General features: G+C 36.7%; 2 protein-coding genes across 4 annotated transcripts; one reads left to right on the top strand and one right to left on the bottom strand.

The window, feature by feature from the left end:
• Positions 1-927: 927 nt before the first annotated feature.
• On the bottom strand, positions 928-24,138 carry LOC6579065 (probable nuclear hormone receptor HR3). Of its 2 annotated transcripts, none has more exons than XM_002004926.4 (9): positions 23,789-24,138; positions 4,605-4,832; positions 4,296-4,464; positions 4,037-4,206; positions 3,859-3,962; positions 1,784-1,930; positions 1,469-1,712; positions 1,257-1,407; positions 928-1,186 (listed from the first exon to the last, which is right to left on the bottom strand). In XM_002004926.4, exons 1-9 carry the CDS (start codon positions 23,916-23,918, stop codon positions 1,066-1,068), a joined length of 1,464 nt encoding a protein of 487 aa, XP_002004962.1. In that variant the 5' UTR covers positions 23,919-24,138; the 3' UTR covers positions 928-1,065. The 2 variants fall into 2 exon arrangements, with proteins under 2 accessions (XP_002004962.1, XP_015018951.1); XM_015163465.3 differs by having other exon boundaries at positions 4,037-4,200.
• LOC6579066 (proteasome subunit beta type-6) lies at positions 4,862-6,134 on the top strand. Of its 2 annotated transcripts, none has more exons than XR_004364111.2 (2): positions 4,862-5,253; positions 5,309-5,416. XR_004364111.2 is itself a non-coding variant. In XM_002004927.4 (2 exons), exons 1-2 carry the CDS (start codon positions 5,116-5,118, stop codon positions 5,969-5,971), a joined length of 786 nt encoding a protein of 261 aa, XP_002004963.2. In that variant the 5' UTR covers positions 5,108-5,115; the 3' UTR covers positions 5,972-6,134. The 2 variants fall into 2 exon arrangements, 1 of the variants encoding a protein (XP_002004963.2); XM_002004927.4 differs by having other exon boundaries at positions 5,108-5,253; positions 5,324-6,134.
• Positions 24,139-24,807: the final 669 nt, after the last annotated feature.

The following is a 24,807-nucleotide window of genomic DNA, read 5'->3' as shown; positions in this document are numbered from 1 at the left end:
ATAATTATATAAGAACACATTTTTCCGAGATATTCGATAATATTTTTTGCTTTTCTTTTTTGCTTCTTGCATTATGTATACGTAGAATCATATAAAAAATGATAATATTTAAGACATATGCATATATATATGTAATCATATATATATGTATTGTATATATAATACACTTGTTTAGTTTACAACAAAAGGCAGAGACAACCTAGAGGGTTAGAGCGGTGTTTTTGTTTTTTGTTTTTTTGGGTTGGGATACATTAAAATAAAAATCAAGCTGAGCTCAGTTAAAAAAAAAAATTACATTTATCTATATATATATACTCGAAAATTTTGGTATAGAAACAAGAAAATTCTGCGTTTTCTCTTCTTAGTTTTGTTTTTTCTTTTTGTTTTGTTTTAAGTACTTGGCTAAGGGGCGTGGCTATTTAGCAGTGTTGTAAAACGCATCTAACTGAAAACTGGTTTTGCTTTGCTATACTTTTTTTTTTAGTTTTGTTTTGTTTTTGCTTTATATTGTTTTTCTTGCTAAAATGCATTTTGACTTTTGTTTGTTTGTTTGTTTGTTTTTTTTTTTTTTTTTTTTTGTATATTTTGTCTATGAAGCGAAAGATTAACTGAGTTACATTTTTGTATAGATTTTATTATTACTTGGTTTACTTATTTAGCCTGTTTTTGTTTTTATGTTGTTGTCTAGAAAAAAGTATATATAATATTTTTGAAATATTTTCTTGTTTTTGTTTACTGTTTTGCTGTAGCTTGTTATTTTTTTTTCTATCTCTTTCTCTTTTACTTTAAGTGAGTCCTCGGCCAGGATCACATCCTTGGTTGTATGCTATCTTAAATGATGATAAAGTTGTTGGTTATTTGTTGTTTGTTGTTGTTGCTGTTGTTGTTGTTGTTGGTTGTTGGTTGTTGCTTTTTGCTGTTGCTATTGCCGCTTCAGTCCTCCAGCTGGAGCTGCTGCTGCTGCTGCAGCTCGGGCGTTGTTGCCGTTGCCGTTGCCGTTGCCAATATTTGTAGCGGACAGCCGGCAGCCGCATCTGCCACCGTATCCATAAATATCGGTTCTGGTTATGTTAGATCCTGCTGTGAATCTATTGAGAATAGCTCCTTATATAGCGCTGGGAATACAACATTCGGATGCTGTTGCTTGAACTTGCTCAACGCTTCCATATGCAAAATCGAAATATCGCTGCACGAGTGAGAGAGAGAGGGAATTATGAATATGATATCGATTACATATATAGAGAGATATAGCTAACCGGAAATTGGGTATATTATTGAGAAGCGTGTCCAGCACGGTCACATCGCCCTTGAGCGGCGCATGATTCGTTTCCAGCTCCTGCCGTATTGCATTCATGCTCAGATTGAAAAGCCTCTGTATTTCCGTATTGCCGCGCACTCCATTGCGTTCTATAAAATACACATATATATAAATTGTATCTATATTTGATCTAATTTCGGATCACTCTACCTGGCCAGAGCAGCACTAGACTCTGATATAGCGCCAGTTCGGTTTCAGTCAGTTTTAGTTCGGCTATCGATTTAGCCGTTTGGAAAATGCGCGACACCAGACGCATCTCATCCGAATCGGATGTGTAGAACGCCTCCTGGGGCAGCATCACATCCCCATAGAGCACTGCGTTCTGTGAGAGATCTAGCAATCTGGACATGCGAACAATCGCCAGCTCAAAGGAGCCCGTCTTCAGCAATAATATCTGCAAAATAATTGATATATATAATTTTTAGTTTTTATTTCTCTTGCATTGTTTTTGACATCTCAATTTACCTGATCATCCTGACTGAGCCGCATGAAGCCCGGTATTAGCTTTGCAAATTCGATTATGTTCTGTATCATTTGTGTCAGCTTCTCGGCGCAGTCCAGCCAGAGATCCTCTTGACCCAGATTTTTGTAATATAGTATGCGTGATAGATCCTGTTAAGAAAATCAAAATTTAATTATAATTATAATTTAAATCAAATTTAAATGCTTGCTGATAGACTGTCTAATGCAGTTTAGTAGAATCTGCATTTAAAAATAAATAACTTGTTATTTAAAAAATAAAATAAAATGTTTAAATAATTTTGATAGCCTATCAAATGCATTTTGTTAATTTCTGTATTCATTCTCATAGTTAATTTAACCTAAATGCAAAGCAAACCTAAATTTTATATACATATATATTCTATTAGATTATTTTTTCATTTACATACTTAAGCTTGTTCTAATTATAAATAAAATTTATATAATTTATATATACGTATACATTTCTTTTTGTTTATTTTAATACTACAAATATTCATCTAAAGTTCATCATTTAAAAAATCTTATTTCTGACTCATTTCTTTCCTGTATATTTTATATATAAATAAAGCCAAAAATATTTGGATTTATTTATTTATTTATTTTTTAAATTTGTATTTGGGCATAGTCCTTCTAAATATAAATTGACTGCCTTTAAAAATTCTTTTGATTCGCTTAAATATTTTAATTTGGCAGTTCACAATGCTTAGTAGCTCGGAACTATAACTAAACTGTTTTAAGACTGAGCAGGTCGTATATATTTATATACAAGTAGACCTATTAATATCATCTGCCTACTCTATCAGCATATTCTAACTCCTCTTGCTCAGCGAATATTCTAATTCGGTTCTCAGCAATTTTTATACTCATTCACGAAAGTGAATCAGTATATTGGTTTTGTGCAATGTCCGTCTTGCTGTCCGTCCGTCTGTCCGTCTGTCCGTCTGTCCGTCCGTCCGTCTGTCCGTCTGTCCGTATGAACGCAATCTATTTCGGCGCTATTGAAGCTAGAGACTTGAAATTTGGAACACATACTCGTGTATATCTCCGATTTATAAAGTGTTAAAATTTTCCCGATCCGCCCACTAGGGGCGTGGCAAATCGGAAAATGCATTTTCCGATATACCAGAAATCATGTTAGTTAAAGAGCTAGAAAGCTGAAATTTGGAATATAGATCCGCATTGACCACCCAAGACCACGAGCTATGGCGGATATATCTCCGCCCATTGGGGGCGTGGCAAATCGGATAAAACTGTATCTCCTAAAGTTGTAAACCTAGGATGCTGAAATTTTGCACGTTAGCTAATGCTATGATTCTTTAAAGTCTGAAGACAAAATTATAAGCCTAGGCCCATTAGGGGCGTGGCAAATCGGACCTGAAGATATAGTGATTTTTTATATTCTGCTATATTTTGGACACTATTGATGCCAGAGACCTCAAATTTTGTATATATACTCGGGTTAATCACCCAAGACCAAAAAGTTTTGTCGGATATATGTCCGCCCACAGGGGGCGTGGCAAACCGCAAAAGTTTATATCTCCTAAAGTATAATAGCTACTAGCTTTAAATTTGGACAGTTGAGTTACTGTAGCCTCCTCTATCGATGCCTCAAAAAATAATTTTTACGCCTCTTTAGGGGCGTGGCATATCGAAAAATACCCTGTAATTTCCACATTTTTTGAGCGTAAGAATTCAAAATTTGCATTTAGGTTACCGGTTTCTCGTTCTAAGAACTGGCTAAAAGTGAGGAAAAAACCTGTATATTCTATAGTATTAGAGCGAAACTTAACTACTAAATTGTTGATGGGATGTGAATGAGTATTCCGCAGTCGGTAACGCCCGACTGCAACGTTCTTACTTGTTTCTATTAATTTTTTTTTTTTTTTTTTTGGCATTATAAGTCTAGTCTATTAGTAAAGCTGACTTTCCCCATTTTCAGCTCCTCATTGCTCTGTCTCTCTTTTCTATCTAGCCATTTTTTTTTTTTTTTTTTTTTTTTTCTATTCTAACTCTAAGCCTATTTAATCTACAATTCCCAATCCTCTGCTCCTACACACCTGAGGCTTTCGGAACATGTCATGCACGGATTCCAGTTTGGTATTTGTGTTTGCATGCGCCTCCGCCAGGGTTTTGATCAGCACATCGTTGATATCGCCATCCGCTAAGGAAACATGACAGAAATTGAAAGAGATTAATGAGGGCTCTTTAGATAGCAAAACACCCAATAGGCCATACCATGACTAATAAATTCGGGATCGATCATTGTACTGCGCGGCTCGTATGTGGTGCTGTCCACATAATCGGCCGATATATCGTATTGCATTGTCTGCTGTGGCGTCACCGATGCCGAATAGCCGTAGGGACTGCCGTAGCCGACCTCGTTGTTTGAGTAGCCGCCGCTGTAGCTGTTTAAGTAGGGTAAATACCCATAGATACATATTAGAGAGATACGAAATTTGCGAAATCAATATGAGATATGCATCGATTACCGCACCTGTTGTAATTAGTGTGCTGCAGCTGATCGCTGCTCGAGGGCGTCTGTGTGTCATAGACCGAACTATCGGGTGCCGCATCGCTCTGCGCTCGCATCTGCGCCCGATGGAAGCGCACCTCATCCTCGACCTTCTCGCGTTGTTTCTTGGACATTCTGCCGAATTTTACAGCTAGAAATATAATATAGAAGAGAAAGGAAAAGAATGGAAATTATGTAGATTTCAAATATAATCAATAATAACAGAATTTCGCTAGTGATTTGTGTGATATTTAGAATGTTCTTTGTCTGTGGCCTGCCTGCACATCATACCATCACGACTCATTCCCAATTTTAGGCACTTTTGCAGTCTACAGTATTGACAGCGATTCCGATTGACGCGATCCACCACGCATTGCTTGTTGCGCGGACACTGATAGTTCACCACGGAGCTCTGCGATCGCCGGAAGAAGCCCTTGCAGCCCTCACAGGTGATAACGCCGTAGTGCACGCCCGATGATTTGTCCCCACAGACTTTGCATGGAATTATTTCAATTTGAGCTGCAAGCAGAAAGAATTTACAAAATTATTATTAGTTACGAATTTTTCAACATTTATTTGTAGAGATCTAGTTAGATATTTATGATATGGAGAAAAGATATTCTTCAAAATGTAATTTTTAATAAATTCACTTAAAATGTATTCAATTTTTAGCTAATTATTTTCATTAATTTCATAGAGAAATTTGATTTTCCAGTAAATTGGGTAGTTAAGACTAATTATATATAATAATAATTAATATTTTAATATATCTACGTTGAGACAACATTAATCAAGTTTACATATGATTTTATGTAACTTTTATAGAAATGTTTTTATTTTATTTATTTATTTATTTTTTTTTATTAGTTCTTTTATTAGTAGTCGGCTAAGGCACATTCCACAATCGTGTTCGATGAACACAAATGACTATTACGGTGGCGTAAGTAAATCAATTAGTGTAATGTATATATATAGATTCAAGTCTATATCTGTAGATCCAATCCTTATAGACTACAATTCTGGCCGCTGAATTCGATGGGGGTGTTGTGTTGGGCGCTGACACGCGCACTAGCTGCCGTACCTACGTCTCGAATCGAACGGCAGATAAGCTAACTCGGATCACCGATCATATCTATTGCTGTCGCAGTGGCTCGGCCGCCCAGACTCAGACACTGGCCGAGTCGGTCGGTAGTTCGTTGTGCGGCTTTCAGAACGTCAGCAATGCGTCGTGTTTGGTGCGCGATGCGGCCGTACAATTCCGGAATAAAATCTATTCAACGCGCAAGTTGCTGCTGGCCAGCATCATTGTCGCCGGCTGGGATCGGGCGCTGGGCGGTCAAGTGTATACGGTGCCAATATCGGGACTACTCGTCCCCGAACGGTACGCCATGGCCGGCTCCGGCTCCAGCTACATTCAGGGCTTTATGGCGGCGCACTTTAAGCCGGGCTTGAATCAAGAGGATGCGGTCGATGTTGTCAAAAGAGCCATCCGGCTGGCCATAAGGCAGGACTGCAGCTCGGGCGGTGTGATACGCATTGGCATCATCACCGCAGACGGCATGAGTACGTCCATCTATCCCAAGGAGGATCCCGACATGCACGACAAATGCACGGACTCAGATTTGAAAATATTTGGAAATGATACATTTGAGACATGATTGAATGGATGCTCTTGCTTTTCTATCTTTTTTAGAAAGCAAGAAGTTTCCTTATTGTCTAGCTAGTTTCTGAATGCATATAGTCCTGACTTCGATTTAGTATCCTTCTGGCTATGTAAAATTGTATATATATGAACATAAAGTAAATGTGATGATTACCTTTTGTTGGGGCTTAACTTTTCTGCTCAGCTGCTGGGGTTATTAGGGGTTGATTATAAGATCATAGCATTAAAGCTCTCGCAGATCGAACTGCTTAAATAAAGTTCTTTAAGAGTTTCTTTAGTTTTTCCTATTCTATCTCAAGCGAGCCATAAACGAGCACCGCTCTGTACAGTTGGCTCCAATCATAGCTAACTGCATTCATCTGCATTCCGTTGCTCGCTAAATAAGTTATTAGCTAAGTTAATTTGGTTTAAAAGAAAAGCAAACGAGGCAGGCCTAAGAAATTGCTTTGAGGCATTTCAAAGGCGATTCAATTGTGTTGCTAGTTGCAGCAATACTTTGTTCCGCCTGCTGCTGCTGCTGCTGCTGCTGCTGCTGGTGCTACTTGCTGTTGCTTGTTCGTCTGTCCGTTTGTCCGTTTGTCTATTGTCGGCCCGTAGACGTAGACGTAGACCCATTAACTGCGGCCATATGGCCTTTTGGCCCAATCCAGAGCAATGCAAATTGAAGTTCTCGTGTTGGCAGGCGGCATTTGCCACAATGCGGCATTAGGAGTATTAACTAGGGCTTAGTGGGCTGCCCCATTGTCGTGGCACAACAATGCTGAGCGAGCTGAAGAGCTGAGTACTTATTACGCAATAAAAATTCAGACACTGAGAGAAATCAAGGCGAACGCGGATAAAAAAATTTTCAAGTGGAAGTTAAAAATAAAAAGAAATGGGAACAATAAAATAAAAATGTTAATGTTTAAAAAAAAACTGTTTACACCCAAATAAAAAAAACTATGGAACAAATATATATCATTCTAATGATGGAATATTATTTTTTAAATACTTAATGATATTACTCTTTTTTTATTTTATTTTTTTTTTATTTTAAAATATATGTCTTTTAAAAATATTTTGTATTTTATGTTTTATGCTATATATTTTATTATATTTTATTATTTTATGCATTAATATTTTATTTTTTCGTCTATTTATTTACATTTTATTATTATTATTATTATTATTATTATTATTATTATTATTATTATTATTATTATTATTATTCTTATTCTTTTAAGTATTTTTAGTGTAAAATTGTATATATTATATTTTTAAATAATTTCCCATTACAATTCCAAAATGCTCACACTTATTTCCCTCAGTGCACAATAGGGCACTCTCAGCCACTTGTTCTGCCTAGACAATGGCTCAAGCTGGTTCACTTTAAGTAAATTGAGTGTTCCTCAATGTGTGTATGTGCGTCTGTGTGTATGCGAGTGCGAGGCAGACAGCGACAGCTGTTGGGATTCCCTCGCAGCATGCAACAATCCTTTACAACAGCGATGATGTAATTTCTTTAGCAGCGAACAGAGAGAACAGCAGACGTACATACATAAACCGTTGATCAACTGCAGCCAAATTCACACACACGCACATACACACATGCACTTACACGCATACGCATGCACGCACAAAAGAGAACTGGTTCTACGCAGCGCTTTGATGCTGCAGACTGGGTTGATTACAACCAGCACCCGCACAGCGCGCCTAACCCCCCTCGCTTGCCTAAACAACCGAATCCGCATTCAATTGCTTTTGCTGTCGCTGCCCCTGTCGCTGCCATTGCGCTGCTGCGCTGCTGCGGCTGCTGTTGCTGCCGCTGCTCGCAACGCATATTGTGTAATCTAGCGCTTTGCGTATTTACCCACGAGGATGAAAGATGCGCGCTGAACCGAAAGCAGACAAACACAGACGACGTCAGCAGTGGCTGCGACGCGGCAGACAGTCAACGTCGCCGTCGCTATACAAAAATGTGCCAAGCCGCTGAAGTCGTTTTGCTGCGCTGCTGCTGCATTGGGAGAAATGTGTGACAGTTGATGAGCGTCAGAGCGAATGAGTAAGAGACGTCTGAGTGCATGTGTGTGTGCGTTTGTGTATGAAATGTTTTTCAAGTGTCAATGAACTTTTCCAACACGGCAGTATCACACACCATAATACAAATCATACAACACTCACACACACAAACACAGACAGTCCAACTGATTCTCATGCTCGTGAGTGTGCGAGTGAAATAACAAAAACATATTGAAAAGAAAGTGCTGCTCTTTAGCAACGCTCTCTTTGTTCTGAAGCAATTCAATGCGCTCTTAATCGTGCGCATGCACTTGCGCTCTCTTACTGCCGCGCTCTTTGCCTGCCAGCCTGCCCGCCTAATGCAGCGGCGCTCAGTGCAACAGACTGTTTTTGTTGTTTGTGTTTTTATTTCTTTTTCTGCCGTCTTTCTTCTTCTTTTCATTTTGATTATTTTCAAATGTGTGACGTCACCAGCGGGCTGACTGTGACAGTGCACGAGGAGTGGTGTGGTGTGGTGGGAGGCAGGCGAGTGTAGTGACTGCGGCGATGACAACGACGTCGATGAGTTTTTTTGTGCGTCTGTGTGTGTGTGTGTGCTGGTATGTTTTGTTTGAGCATCGCTTAAAGCGCTTTAAAGCTGTAATGTTCTCTGTGCATTACGAAGCGCTGTGTGAACGGCAAAAATAAAGAAGTGAAGACACACTCACACAAACACGCAAGCAAGCAGACACATGACGACACACACTGACAAACACATGCGTTTGACAGTAAATCTTTATCTTTATCGGCTTTGCTTGAGCTATAAATGTCTGTGCGTGCTTTTGAATGTGGATAAGCAGAATATCTCTATACACTTGCATTAAGTACATGCATACATACATATATACACATGTTGAATATATGTATGACAACGTTACCGTTAGCCAGCCACATCAATCTGCAAAAAGGCTTTCAGGTTTTATAGGGTCTCTTTAAGCTGGTATTAGCGAAAATTAATTAAAGAGCGCTGCAAATGCTCTTAGCTGCCCCACTTAATTGATACATATGTATGTAAGTGTATGCGTATGTGTGAGTGTACACATGTGCGTCTATCGGGACAATGGAAATTTATGTTGGCAAATATTGATACAATTAAAAATTAAATAACTAAAAGTTGACTTCTACTCACACACCTTGTTTTCCTTATATACATATCTCTATATGGAACAGAACTTTAACAGCGCACAATGAAAAAGCAAATAAAACGTGACATACTTTTTGGGTAAATATGACAAATATTTGCCAAAAAAAGTTGTTTGTAAAACACGGCAAATACATACATATATAAATATGTGTGTGTATATTTAATATGCATGTATTTACCTGCATACATAAGTAAGTCTGTTATCTTTATATGTGGCATTGGAAATGTAACTAATGTAAATAGGTTAATTCCCCAAAAAAAAAAACTTCTGAAAATTATATTTATTCATTGTAATATACATACATATATACAATTCTAAATTGTTCATGCCAATGTGTAAGCATATGCATAAGTGAATAAATTTTCCTCGAAAAAATTGCATCACGAATTTCTTGCATATATTTAAACAACACAAAATATTAAAAAAAAAAAAAAACCTATTTATATAATTCATATTTTGAACAGATTTTAAAAATTAAATTATTTTTTAATACATGTTTTAATTAATATTTTGTTTTTTTTTTTTTTTAATTTTTAATTTTTTAAATATTAAATATTGAAATTTGTTGCTTCATAAAAAATCGGCCTAGACTTCATTTTTGTTAAATTTGATAATGTATGCATACATAAATATTTTTATGCATTTGGCATTATGCATTTTATATTGCCAAATAAAATATATATTTATATATTCTTTCGCTCATTGAAACCATAAGGAAAAATAAATAAAAACAAAAAACGTCTCATAAAAATCCATTGATAATTGCATTTGCTCGTTTTTCACAATGAAATTAACGCATAAATTCATAAAAATGAACGAGCGAGGGAGAGAGGCAGAGTAAAATCAAGCATACAGTTAATTAACTGCTGCTGTTGCCATAAAACAAATAAAACGAAAAAAGCGCGCCGCAAGTGCAAACCGCAATTTGCCAACAAGTTTTCCACGAGCTGCAGCGAACGATGCAAAAAAGCACAATAAAATAAAATTCTGAATGGGCCAAAAAAATAAAAGAGAGAAAACACAAACACAAACACACACACAGACACAAAAAACAAGAAAAACGCGAAAATATTTTCGCATATGCAATTTATTTTGCATGCCAGCGGGATTTCTTGTCACGCCCTCTCGCTCGCACACGCTGTGCTGCAGCTCATCGCTCCGGGCGCTGCAATAACCAGAAGTCAAAATTAATATTCTCTTCTTTATTGCAAATGCAGGCACAAAAAAAGCACACACACACACACACACACACACACACACAAAACAAGAAACAAACGAAAATTAATATGCAGCGACATGTGCGAAAAAAAAACACAGAGTGAGTAAAAGAGATAAAAAATATGTACAAAAAAATAAAAACGAAGTAGAACTGCATATGATTTGCAGTTTTTGACTGCGATCAAATAAAATAATAATAATAATAATAACAGCAATAACAACATCAACAACAACATAATAGCCGCAACAGCAGCTTAGACATAGAGCACTGCGAGAGCAACAGAGAGAGAAAAGAAGTCGCTGCCACTGCCTCTGCTCTAGCTGTTGTTATTGCTGCCTTTGCTGCCTATTGCACAAGTTGTCACGAAGCAATTCGCTCGGGTTGCGCGGCACGAGCGCAACATTCGCATTCGCCAAAGCAGCTTCGTAAGTGGGTCAGCGAGCTGTGGGGTCAATGCACCGCCTGCCAACCAAACAGCTTGCCTGAACTCAACTGCTTGTGCGAGCGAGAGCGAGAGCTCATAATAATAATAAAACAGCGCCAACTCACAACTTTACACGAGCACACACATGCACAACAACTGAGCAGACAGACAACTTTTGTAGCTGCTCTTTGCTTAAGAGCGCGCTCTTAGTTTATGCTTATGCTCTTGTGTCTGTGTCAGTGTGTGTTTTTTTGTTGCTTACGCTCTCTTTATGGTGCTGCGTTCTTTGCGCCCAAGCACACGTTGTAAAACAACAAAACGAAGGAAAGAAAGAAAAAAGTTTTTAAAACTCGTTCGCTAGCCAGCTTTCACAAGTGAAAAGGTTGGGGTGGCGGGCGGGTTGGAGACCGGCAGGCAAGCCGGCTGGCGGAAAGAAATACATGCACAAACACATACACGGACATACATACTCATACAAATATATCAAAATGCCGTTAGAGAGCGGCATTAGCATGTTGTTGGCATGGCTACGTAATGTTGGCGCTTTCTTTTTGCTCACGCGCATTTGCATATTTACACGTGTGTGTGTGTGGGTTAGTCTGTGTGTGTGTGCGGTTGAGGAAGACGCCGTTAGAATTTGTAAAGAGCCACAAATTCATTCACGCTGCTGCGGCGCTGCGCCACGGCGTCGCTGCTGCTGCTTAGCTTAGCTGCTCATTCTTAATACAGTAATAATAATCAGCAGCAACATTATAATAATATAATTTTAATTTACGCTCAGTTATGCCAAAGTCACAGGCCTAACGGTGCTTGCCAGTCAATGGCCTTTTCTTTTAGTCATTTTTTCTTTTTCTTTGCTGCTGCTTTCCTCAGTTGTTTTTTTTTTTTTTCTGACCAGCGCAGGCATTTTTGTTCTTTTTTTTTTTTTGTAATGTTTACATTTCGCACTGTTCTGTTCGGGCTGGCCGCTACGTGCCATTGGCAGTTGCTGCTTTTGTTGCCAACAAAAAGATCTGTCTCATACAAGGGAGAGCCAAGATATACATATATATATATATGTATGTGTACATAATATATAAATATTCTTTTGGCCAAAAGTTGATTGACCCACGACAAATATTCCCGCTAAGCGAGCAAATGAAAACGAAGAACGCAATCGACAATTTCACCAAAATGATGTAATTTATAAGCCCGCTTTTTAACAGATCTTTTCAAGCATGTTAACAGTTGTTTCCCTATTCCCTCTCTCTGTCTCTCTTTCTTTTGCTTTTTAGTGCAATTTAGCTTGCACATTATAACGGTTGAACTTAAACTGTTGTTTGGATTTCCTTTTTGGGATATTTCTTTGCATTGGGAGATGAGTGTGCCACATGACGTATGCTTGATGTTATATATTGTAGATTGTATTGCCGCTCGAACAGAAAATCACGTATCCGTCGCACGTGACAATGCAAACTCGGCAATTGTATACCGTACATGTGTGTCTGTATATGTGTGTCCATCGACTTGTCTTTGTATATGTGTGAAATATTTTCGTCACATGATTCATTTCTCAGAAATTTCTCTGTTCAATTTTTTGCTTATAAATTGAAATTTTTACTTGATTATTATGATTTTTTCATTCATCTAAAGGAGTTTAATAAATATTCATTAAAAATTGAGGAGTCATTGCGGCAGCTCGCTGACTGTGGCCAGTTTTTGGAGATTGCTTAAGATTTCCATTTCGGTTTTAATTCTGTTTTTTTTTCGTTTTTTTTTTGGTTTTTTTTTTTTTCTGTTTTACATATAATGCAGAAATATCTGTTTTTGTTTGATTTCATTTTGCACTGCATAAATATATTAATATTAATTTTAAGTGCCTAATTAAATTGCCATTTGTTCTGGCTAAATTATTTATATCCTTTCGTTTTAAAATTCTTTCAATATGTATTTGTATATTCAAAGTAAACTTTTAAGACTAAATCTATTCATTTTATTTATTTATTCACTTATACTGTTTTATGTCATTGTTTGAGCCATTTAAGCCTCTCACAACTGTGCTATGCTATAGCTAAAGTATTTCTATACACTCTTATTCTTTCGTCTTTTAAGACTTATTTTATAATGAATATTTCATTAAATCTTCTTTTTGTTAGGCACTAAATATTTAAGAGAATTTATTTAAAGAAAGAAAATTCTTCTTGGACGTTGCTGATAATCTTAAGCGCTTTATATGGTCGTCTGCATATTATAAACTTTTTTGTTGTATATTAAACTTTCTTAGTTCAAGAGAAGAATTTCAAGTTTGTATAAGAATATATTTGTTATTAATTTGAATTCATTAAATCTTTAATATGCATATATGTATTGATATTTATTTATTTAGCATCAATTACCTATATAATGTTCAAAGATTGCCTTGAAACTTTTTGTATATCTTCTAGCTTCTATTCTTCTTTTAACTTTAATATATAATCTAAGAAACTATTTATATATGCATCAATTTATATATATAATCAATGTTCTCCAAAATATCGACAACAACAAAATTATACACAGCTGCACAATGCTGTATTAAAAATATTTCATTCAACTATTGCAAATTATTTTAGATATTAAAATATATATATATATAACTTTATATATTCAACTATTTCAGATTATTTCAAGTATTTGAATACATGTATGTGAACTGAATGAAACATCTTGGCCACAAATGACATCACTGTAAGGCTGCAGCGACGTCCATGTCAGCCCGCACAAAAGGCCCCCAAAATAGAAGAAAAACTGTGTGTGGAAAAACCCTCCAGCTAAACGAACGAGCTCTATTCTAATACAAAGCGAATGAGGAGAGAGAGAGAGAGAGAGAGAGAGAAGCACAAGCAAAAACAATGGCAAATGCTTAGCATAGTACAAAGTGCAGCAAGTCATAGATAACATGTGTAAGTGTGCGTGTGTGTGTGTGTGTGTTGGGTTTGGTATCCCCTAAAAGTAACAAAAAAAAAAAGTAGGCCTATGCATTATTTATGCACGGCTTCAAATGCAACAGCGTCGACATAAATGAAACTGAACTCGACTCGAAAACAAACGAACGAAAAACAGAAAAAAACAGAAAAAAAAAATTATACCTTGACAACCTCAAAAGCCACACACAAAGCCGCAGTAAGTTGACTCTTTTTTTTTTAGACGTTTCTTTGCGCAACTTGCAACAACAACAACAACATTTGCCAATTATTTATGGCATTCGAGTGTTGCTGTTGTTGGCTTCTAGAACTTTAACAATTTGGCCAAAAAACAAGTCTCGCTGCCAACTAACTAAAGTGACTAACTAACTACAGTGACTTGTTGTTTGTGTCTTTGGCAAATGAAAAAGATACCAAAAAAATACAACAATAAAAAAAAAAGAATTCTTGAAGAAAAACGAGTGGAAAAACGAGTTTTTCCAGCCAGCGCCTAATTGATAGCATTTTTGTCGTTTTTTTTTTTTTTTTTTTTTACTTCTCGAGCAACGCGGCGTATGCGCAATTTTTGTTGTTGCCATAACAATGAATGCCACAGCAGCATCAATTGTTGTTGCAGCTGCTGCTGCTGTTGTTGCTGTTGTTGTTGCACTAGTAACAGCAACAAACAACAAATTCGGATCTCTCATCCGCCCCGTTGGCCGACGCCGGCTTCGCAGCAAATGCAAAAAAAAAAAAAAAAATTGTAATCACAAAACAGAATCGACGCGAGCAGAGCCCAAAAGGCGGCGCAGAGCTTTAACTAAATACATAAATATATACATATATATGTATATATATTATATATGCTATATACAACATGCATACATATAAACAACAACAACAACAGCAAAAACTTTGTCTATCAAATACACCAAAAACTAAAAGGCATTCATTTTGTTTTTCTACTGTTGCTGCTGCTGTAGTTGTTATTGTTGTTGTTGTTGTTGCCATCGCTTCCATCATGCAACTGTGCGCACTAATATCCGTCCTTGGCTCGTCTGTTCAACTTTGTCCCAGTTTTTCGCATTTGTTGGCGGCGCTCGTTCGCCTCTAACTTGTCGGCGAGTTGCATTTTTGTGTGTGCAGCGCACACAAACTACCAAACAGCACAGACACACACACACAGAGTCCCACACACACACACACACAGAGACACATTGCTAGCTCCAACATATAGATTCGTCTATTCATTTGGCGCATTTCGCATTACCCAGTGGGACCCGCAGGCATGCCGTTAGCCCTGCTTGGAGCTGCCATTTAATACTCTTAATTATTTTTTGCTCTGCTCACTAATTAATTATTTATTTTACTAATTTTTAATGCACATTCGCAATGCAAGAGGTAGCTAAAATGTAAATTAAATAAGAATAAACTGAATAAGAGCAAAAATATATTTCAAGAATATCAGAAATCCAGAAGTAGACGATATTTATATAGGCATGACAATTGCACTGACTGCAGCTGCGCTTTTAGCATGCCCTAACTAAATATTCTCCATTTACTCTCTGCTTTCGCCCTTGCTTTCTTTGTTCTATTGCGCCTGCATGCTATTGTCAAGTCATGCATGATAATTCATGTAGTTTTCACATGGTTTTTCATATCATTATTATTTACAGCTAAGCTGCTGGCTTAACTTAGGCTCTGTCAATTAGCTAAGCATCAAATTGGATTTACTTTGAGAGTAGACTAAAGAATGCTTAGATTTAACATATATAGAGGGGCATATATATGGCTTATTACTGAGTTTAAGCTTATATTTCATTGCATATTTAATCTGAGTTCGGCTCAGAGTTTTTTCAAGTCTCTTCCAGCTTCTCACTTCTTTCAAGTTCTGGTCCAGCTGGGTGGCTGTCGCATTGTGGGGCACAGGCAATCTTTTATTTGCTGTCCATACACACGGCTCTCTATATATATAGATATATGTATATATGTGTGTATATATATAAAAATATATGTGTGTGTGTCTGGCTGTGTAGCTCACGCACATTAAATACTATGCGAGAGTTGCATAGATAAGATACGCAGCAGCAGCTGCTGCTCTGGCTGTAGCTGTAGCTGAGGCTGCCTCTGTGTGGCATTCTGTGTATGTGTGGGTGTGTGTGTGTGTGTGTGTGTTGCACTATGTGTGCTCGGCCCCGTGGGGGCCACTGATGCATTGCATTTTGTCTGGCCAGATAATTGCTAGAATAATAATAATATTGCATATGCATATACATATATCAATTTTATAGCTACTTTTTGCTATCTCTATTAGTCTCTATCTATCTATCTCTTTTTCTCTCTTCCTTTCCTTTACATTCACCAAAACTTTGTTTATAATTCATTGACATCGACAAGGCAACACGTTAGCCCAATGGCTAATACAAAACTAAATATATAGAAAATTTTATCATTAGCTTTTTCTATTTATCATAATTTTCATTTCTTTATAATGTTTTTCCTGTCGTTGCAGTTCTGCTTTGCAGGACATTCGTAAACGTTTAGCGGTCCTGGTTTTAAAGCTTGAACCTTCAACTTTCAACCTTTCATTTCCTGTATATTATTTTATTGTTATTGGATTTTACTTTTGCTTTCATTCGTAAACGTTTTACTGGATTCTCGCCGCTAATTGAGCTGATTAAGAAATTTAATGATTTTAGCCCAGTTTTTGTAACTTTTGTGCTCTTCTCCATTGGCTAGCTTTAATTTCGTAAACGTTTTACTGGCTTTGACATTATGTGTATGTTAATTTAAAAAGAATTAACCTGTTTTATTTAACAAACTTTCCGCCCACTCTTCTTACTCTCTCATGACTTCTATCTTTTACTTGTTATACGTAAACGTTTTACTGGCTGCTTTTTTTTATAGAAAGCCCGCTACGTGATAGTGTCTCTGCATATGTAATGTATGACTAGCTAAGGTCAGTTGCAATAGACTCTTTTAATAGTCTGTAATCGCTCAACTCTCGATTCTTTGCCTGTCTGAGCAATAGCATTGAAGTTGTGGCCTTATGACACACATTTGTGGTTAGCTTATCTCGCAATGTACTAACTACTTCGTATATAACGCACTTTTTCTATATATTTTACAGTGAATATGCCTAAGAAAATGCATATACAACTAATGCAGTTGCGAGAACAGATAAGTGCAATTGACAATCTCATGGGGCGTTCGTCTGGCTCTATCATTAAGCAAAGTCTGAGCCACTCAAAGATCGGAGCTTCGCAGACGCCAATTCAATGAAAATCATTGATATTATCGGGCGGGCATTGTTCTTACACTTAGAGTTTCCGAATAGCACATATACTACTTGGGTCCATCCATTAAGTGAGTAATACAGATAACCCCCATAAAGAGGTAGGTGTCTGCTTAGCCTCAAGCATACAAAAGAGACTCGTATATGTATATGTATGTATATGTGCATACATATGTAGGCTGCTTATCTTTACGGCGTAGCATTAGACAAATATTTCCAGCTAGGTTCAATGACCTTTTCACACTTCAAGTTAACTGTATATTTACTTACAAGTGTAAGCAATGGGGTAGCTCAATTCAATGGGCTTGCTTGTGACACCTATGAGAACTCAGCCTCGGACAGTTGGAAATATTATTTGAATTTGATTTTTTATTAGATTAATAATTGCGTGGGAATATTGGGAATATTGGGAATATTTTTACTCTGAGATATATAAAGATTTTTGTATGAATTTCTAAAAATTATGCATATTAAGAACAGCATTTTAACGCCTGAAGATTTTCGTTTATTTCAAGAATTTTGAATATTATATATTTTTAAAAATTTTGAAATGCTTAAAAAAAAAATTGAACAGCAAATTTTTAAATTTTTATATATTTAAGATTAGTAAGAATTTTACTAATTTTATTGTTTTTTTATCAAGAACTCGAAAAGAACAGTTCCATCCTTTTACATTAGACAAGCATATTCCTTTCTACTCCTTTGTCTCAATTTTAAAATTTATTAAGTTTTTGTTTATTATTATTATTATTATATTTTTATTTTTTATTTATTTTTTTTTATCAAATGTAATGCAAAATTTCCATAGTTATCGTTATGGCAAAAGTACTAATAAAAACTAATGTGGTTTCTGCATTGTTTCTGGCACAAAAGCGAATGAACTCGCCCCCAAAGGAACAACAACAACAACAAAATATGAAGAGAAAACCCCAATAAGTACAACAACCCGAAAATCGCTCTATTTGTTTGCAAACAACTCGAACTTATGGATGGAAAAAAAGAAGAGGAAAATATTTGCTTGTGCCATATATCCCATGGAAATTCCAATGGCCAGAATAAAAAACTTAATATTTATGTTTTATGGGCGCGCGTGTGTGGGAGAGAACAGGAGAGGGAGGAACAGAGAGAGAGAGAACGTGTAGCGTCCCGTTTTCCCAGTGGCATAGCCAACATATTACAAACAGCTGTCAGAGTAATGGGAATATTCACTTGTTCTATTTGCGTCTGGGCCTTAACAGGCGTATGGCGTGTAAATAAAAATCACATTAGCCGATTAACGGCGAATGTTGGCCAAAAGGCAAACGGCAATTAGCCAAACGGTAAATATTCAAGTGGCTTCTAGAGCTTTTTTTCTGTCGCAGCTACATCAAATGGAATTTCACGCAATAATTGACAAATGCCAAGCACAAACAATGGCCCAAATGCACTGGAAGAAATTGCATGCAAAAAGTAGAAAAAATAAAGAATTATACACTAGATATTCATATTAAATAATATGCATTATTTTTGTCTATTTTACTTAACAGTTTAACTCTTATAATTGTCTCTTTTTATTTTTTTTTTATTATTTATTTACAAGCTTTGCATAACTTTGCTCAGTGCACAAAACTAATACCAAAACTAACGTAACTCTCGCTCTCGCCCTCTCTGTTACTCTCGCTCTTTGTCTTGCAGCGAAGCTCTTTCACTCGCTGCCTATAAAATTTATGCGTAAATAATAATTTGAGCTGCCGCAGCCGCTGCCGCTGTCGGCGTACGCGTCGCTGCTGCTGTTGCTGGCGGCGCAGGCGTTGGCGTCGCAACGTCAAGCCATAGAAAGCATCGCATTGTCGGTGTGTGAAAGCGAATTCGAGTGCTGTCAATCCGCGGCCCCCTCTCACTCCCTCCCTCCCCCTCCTCTTCCAACCACTTTCGACGCCGCGCCGCTTCGATGTTGTAATGTGCGTTGCGATGACGTCGACGCGTCAACGCTCCCACATAACAGCGAGAGACGCTCACACACACACACGCACGCACGCACAGCTATGCCCACATGCACGCACGCACGCAGCTCACGCACTCTCTCTCTCTCGTTCTCGCTCTCTGTGTGCTTTCTTGTCTGCGTTTGCATGTGTGTCTGTGTGTGTGCGTGTGGATCTTTTCGGGTGAATGACCGCCGAAAATTAAATTTTTTGTCGATTTTAGACTTTTACTATGTTGACGTTGATGATGATTGTGTATTGTGCCGTTGCTTCGCTCGCCTTTTGACGAAGCTCGCGCACACAAACTCAGCGAAGAGTGAGGAGAGAGAGCTAGAGGGATAGAGAGAGAGGCAGATACAGCTATAATGCGCTGCTTTATAGTTTAGTTCGCACTATCGCGCGTATATTTTATGAATGCGGGGAAGTGGGTGGCAACTGGGCAGCAGGGAACGACCTGCAAGCTCTACACGTGTGTATGTGTGTGTTTGTCTGTGTGTGTGTGTGTGCCTAGACTACACAATCAGCAAACGCAGCGCAGGCATTTCACTCAGCAGCAACAGCAACAACAACGTGGAACGACAACTTTTTTTTGTTTTTTTTTTTTTCGTTTGCTCTTTTAATTTTTGTTTCTTTGCTCCGCTGCAAGGGCTTGCCAGGGTTAAGGGGGTGGGGCGTAGGGCGGTACGTGCGATCGCCAGCCACTTTCGACAACGAGTCTTTCGCTTTTTTTCTCTTTCTTTCTTTCTTCTTCAACTTTTTTTTTTTTTTGTTAATTTTTTTTTTTTTTTGGCCGCTTTCTGTTTACGCCGCATTTCTTTCACTTTGTACCGTACTATCTGTTTGCTGTTTTCTGTTTCACATTTTATTGTCGTCTCCACTCGCTCGCTTCTTTCTTTCTTGTTGTTGTTTTTGTTGCTGTTGTTGTTTTTGTACTTTTATGAAGTACCGAGCGCCAAATGCCGAGCGACAAGCTGCCTGTTGCCTTTTTGGCAAAACTCTCGAGACAGCTCAAAGTGAAAATTTCAATAAAACAAAGTTGCCAACTCTTCTCCCCCTGCTACACCTCCTCTTCTCCTGCTGCTGCTGCTGCTGCTGCTGCTACTGTTGCTGTTGTTGTTGCTGCTGCGGTTGCTGTCGCGGAAGTCATAAAGGCAAATTGCATGCATATTTTTGTCGAGTATTACGAGCCCCAGAGCCCTAGCCCCACAGTGCCGCCGCTGCCCCTTCCCCCCCTCGCCCTTCCCTTAAGTCAGCTGCACACGCAACTCACGCAGCTAAAATAAAATTATTTTTTCTTTTAGTTTCAACATTTGGTGGCTTTTAATTGTTTGATTTTTTTTTTTTTTTTTTGCAGGCAGGAAAGTTTTTCACGAATATTATTCAAAGTGATCAATGAGAGAAAAGATGATTAGAGTTATGTTTAAAGTTCAACATATAGATCTTTTAAGTACATTCATATCTGTTACATTCTGAAGATTATTAAAAATATTTTACGAAACTAAATTTTTTTTTTAAATTTAAAAAAAGTTTTGATCTATTTAATCTTGGGTCTAATGCTGTAATTTCAAATTAGATTTCTATTTTCATTTTTTTTACAGATTCCATATATCATCTAAGATATTCGTTCATACACTTCCATAGAAAGGAGAGCCAAATTTCTTGTAAGTTGATTAATTTCTCATATGTTTCAGGTAGAATTACATATAATTTATGCGCCATAAATTGCCCAGAACATTATAATAAAACAAAACCATTATACCTTGATTTCCCCATTTTCAAATGGGTTCAAGGTATAAAAAAGCGTTAATGGAACTTGTTTCCCTTGATGTTTTACATAGGCTTAAATAAGGATATCAAAGATGAAAAAAAAACCTATTCTAATAATAGTTTTTCTTTTTTTTGGGGTCAGCGCACGCAACATTTTCGCTTTGATTCGACACGAATGGCCGGTGGGGCGGCTTGGGGGTTGTTGGTTGGGGCAGAGGGGTTAATTTAAGAGGGAGGCCGTTGTAGGGCTTATTTCTTGTCCATTTGCCCAGCTAAAGGTTTCTCACTCGTTAAACACAGAGATTGAGGCCTGGCGATTAAGATTTATGACGGACCAGGACGAATGAAAGGAGCAGCAGGCAGCAGGAGGCGGGAGGCGGGAGGCGGTAGAAGAAGAAGAAGCAGGAAAGCAAACGCATTAACCATCAAAAAAAAAAAAAGGAAAGCGAAAAGCCTGACAAATGCTCATTATTCATTTTGGGCCGCTGACCCCGACGAGAGGTCAAAGAACGCAAAGCTTGACTGATAACAGCGAGAGTGGGAGTGGGAGAGGGAGTGGGAGTGAAAGAGAGACAGAGAGAGTGAGAGGGAGAAGTAGGCAGATAGTTGCAGCAATTTATATTGTTTATATAGGTATATATAGTTTATATATATTTAATGTAAATGGCAATTGCATTGAGCCAAAAATAAACTCAATTCGAAAGCAAAAACAACTATAAAAAAATTGTGAAAAAATAAAAAATAAATATGTAATAAAAAGAAAAATTGCCAACAATTTTTACGTAGCCATAAAAATGATGCGAGTGTGTGTGTGTGTGTGTGTGCACAATTCATATATTTATATAAACCAACATATACACAGCCAAAAAAATAAACTTTTTGTTGTTGTTGTCGTTGTTGTTGTTGGCATTACAATATCGCTTTTTATTGCTGGCGCGCGAATTTCAATTTGCAACTGAATGAGAGAGTGTGTGTGTGTGTGTGTGTGCACCTATTGCATATAGAGATACGTATATGCATACATGCATACCTGTATCTGTGAGTCAGCTTTTGAGCAAAGGGTCTCTTTCATTGGCGGCTTATTGAAGGCGACTTAGTCAGCAAACTGATTGCCATGTCGAATTAGTTTAATTGTTAATGCAAACGACAAACGACACTGAGCGAAAAGGCAGTAGAGAAAGAAACAGAGAGTGAGAGAGAGAGAGCGAGAGGGAGAGTAAGAGGTTGTTTCATAATAATTGTTGCGTCTTTCTTCACGGATTTTCCCTACAATATAATTCCGCTTGAGAAACTCAAAAGTCTCCAGTCGGATGTCTCTTTCGGCCTGAACTTTCACTGCCAACAGCAGCAGCAGCGCAGCAGCGCAGCAGCAGCAGCCGCAGCAGCAGCAACAACGGCAGCAGCTTAATTTATTTTGGGCACTGACCAATCAGCTAACCGAACGAGCCAACACAGCGACCAGCTAACCGACTGACACTGACTAACTAACACACAAAAGAAACCAACAACAAAACCAGCTCAAAAACACAAAAAAAAAAAAAAAAAAATTATAAAAATTGCGAATTGTAATTTATGTGTATTTCCACTGACTAAACTGACTCGCTGCACCTGTCGTGTTTGCCTAGCCAATATTTGGCTAGGTGTATTTTGGCCAGTAGCAAATACTTGGCAAATTAACTAGCATTACCTCCATTAGTTTCGCACTTCACATGGTAGAGCCAATTGCATTTGCTAGGGTTGTAATTGAAAAATATTTTACCATAGCTAGGCATCAAATAGATAGTTATGAGAAATCCGGAAGGGGAACAAATTAAGGAGCATATATATAGATGTATATTTGGGTATATTTTAGCTAAATTATTTATTTTTTGATTTGCCTTTAATATTCTTTCACATGCAGACTCTGAAGAGCTAAACTTGAGCACCTGCCAGATCGCATTTATTCCAATATCGATCACAAAGTCCGAGTGTTGTCAACTGTTGGTCTTAATAGATTTAATCCATAACATACCCAAAATATATTGTAAAAACTCTTATAATAAAAATATTCAATAACAAAATTGAATGTAAGTTACATTTACGTACTTGTAAATTATATACATGTATATTTTTTTTCATAGTAAAAAAATTCGAACAGTTCACGATTCCTAGAAATATGGAAGACGTGCCTAACAGATGAATCCAGGTTTTATATACATACATATATTATAAAAAAAATATATATGTATATATGTATAGATACATTTATTCACAATGTAAGCCTGGAGTAGTTGAATCATAGAGCAGGCAAATTTTAGAAAACTTGAAAAATACAAAAAAAAAAAAAAAAAATTTTAAATGATATATGTAATACTGCTTAGGGTTGCATTACTTCTACACAAAACCCAAAGAAAATAGTTTCGCTTTAACAGACCTCATCGGGCATATATATTCTTGATTCGGACAACGTGTCAAATCAATGTAGTCCTGTTCTAACGTCTGCACATACATATGTATGTCTGAACGCGTGAATCTCAGAAACTATAAGAGCTAATGTCTTTACATTTTGTCGTGGAGGTCTCTATACTCTCTATATACAACAAATTAGATAACTATTTCTGTTTTATGTTGATTTCTATGAAATAATTATAAATATGTTTCAATCCAGTTTTACTGATAGAACATATTCTTATATATTGCTATATTTAAGAAGTTATATTAAAGTGCATAAGTTTCACTTCTCTATTGTTCGCTGTAGAAGTTATAAGAATTAAGTTTCAGGGCAAGTAATATTTTTTGCTTTTCATCTTTAAGATTATGTCTGTAGGTTAAGAAATATTTTAGCATTACTTCAGGTATTACTTGAAACAACTAAATGTTGTTTTAGATTCTAGACACCTTTAAGAATTATTTTTAATTTTTAACTTTAATATTTATACATATTCATACTCTCTATAAGTTAGTTTTGCTTTTAGATTAAATAAATATATAAGTATGCATAGCAATTTTTCACCTATTCCTATATATATGCAAATTTCTTTGGCATTATTGTGCAGCGCTTTACCTTTGATAGAACCGCTTGAGTTGTTTTGTCCCGCTGGCGATTGGACGTTGCTTTGACCCAGGTTATTTGCGTGTGCTTCCAGTTTCGAAGTGACGCTGCTCCACATGTCAAACATACGTTGCGTATACATAATTAAAGTAAACGTCTAAGCGCCTGGCCACCCACAAAACTCGTATGTTAAGTTTGTATTATAATTATTATTATTATTATTATTAATGTTATTACTGTTGCATTTATTGTTATTACCGTTACTGTTTATTGTTTCAATTGTAAATTCAAATGTAGCAAAGGCAACACGCACGCACACTCACGCACGCACGTACACACACACACACACACACGCAGCAGCTACATAGCCAGAGGTGTGTGTGTGCGCAATTGTAACTGTATTTTACTTGTATTTCAATACAATCTATATAAATTTTATTGTATTTTCTTTTGTTTTTCTCTTGTTTTTCTAACTGTTATAAAGTAAACGCTTTTTGTTTGAGTGGCGCGGGAATTTTTGTTTGTTGCTGTTTTTATTGCACTTTTTTTGTGGTTGTTTATTAATTTATATTTTATTTTACTTGCTTTTATATGTGAAATTTCTAATATCACAGTGGGGGGGTAGGGCGGGGCAGGGGGCTGTGTGTGTGTTAATGCTTAGGCGCTGCTTTAGCCAAAAACTATATAGACTGTTTATATATATATAGAGATGTATATAACTATTAACTATATATATATATATATATATATATATATGTATATATACTTGTATGTATGCGTGTATGTATATATGGGGTTTGTTGTTGTATATAGAGTTCTAACGTTGTCTTCAGGCCCTTTAGGTACTAAAACTTGTTTCTGCTTTATATATATATATATGTATATATACTTTTAGATCTGGTTAATAATTTGATGTTTTCTTCTTTTTTTTTATGAATTTTTGTTGTAGACTATTTTAACTATTTAATAAGACACTTGTTCGCGTTTATATTTAGATAGAAATGTTTTTTTTATTTTTTGAATATTTTTTA

This window comes from Drosophila mojavensis, unplaced genomic scaffold (genome assembly GCF_018153725.1).
Source record: "Drosophila mojavensis isolate 15081-1352.22 unplaced genomic scaffold, ASM1815372v1 contig_80, whole genome shotgun sequence".
Classification (NCBI taxonomy): domain Eukaryota; kingdom Metazoa; phylum Arthropoda; class Insecta; order Diptera; family Drosophilidae; genus Drosophila; species Drosophila mojavensis.
This window is presented reverse-complemented; position numbering and strand designations above follow the sequence as displayed.

Bases quoted from the DNA above. Each gene is read 5' to 3' on its own strand.
- LOC6579066 (XM_002004927.4), top strand. From the start codon at position 5,116: ATGATTTTATGTAACTTTTATAGAAATGTTTTTATTTTATTTATTTAT. The intron at 5,254-5,323 runs GTAAGTAAATCA...CAATCCTTATAG, and splicing joins CAAATGACTATTACGGTGGC to ACTACAATTCTGGCCGCTGA.
- LOC6579065 (XM_002004926.4), bottom strand. From the start codon at position 23,918: ATGTATACGCAACGTATGTTTGACATGTGGAGCAGCGTCACTTCGAAA. The intron at 4,465-4,604 runs GTATGATGTGCA...TTATATTTCTAG, and splicing joins ATTGGGAATGAGTCGTGATG to CTGTAAAATTCGGCAGAATG. The intron at 1,931-3,858 runs GTGTGTAGGAGC...TTTTCTTAACAG, and splicing joins ACATGTTCCGAAAGCCTCAG to GATCTATCACGCATACTATA.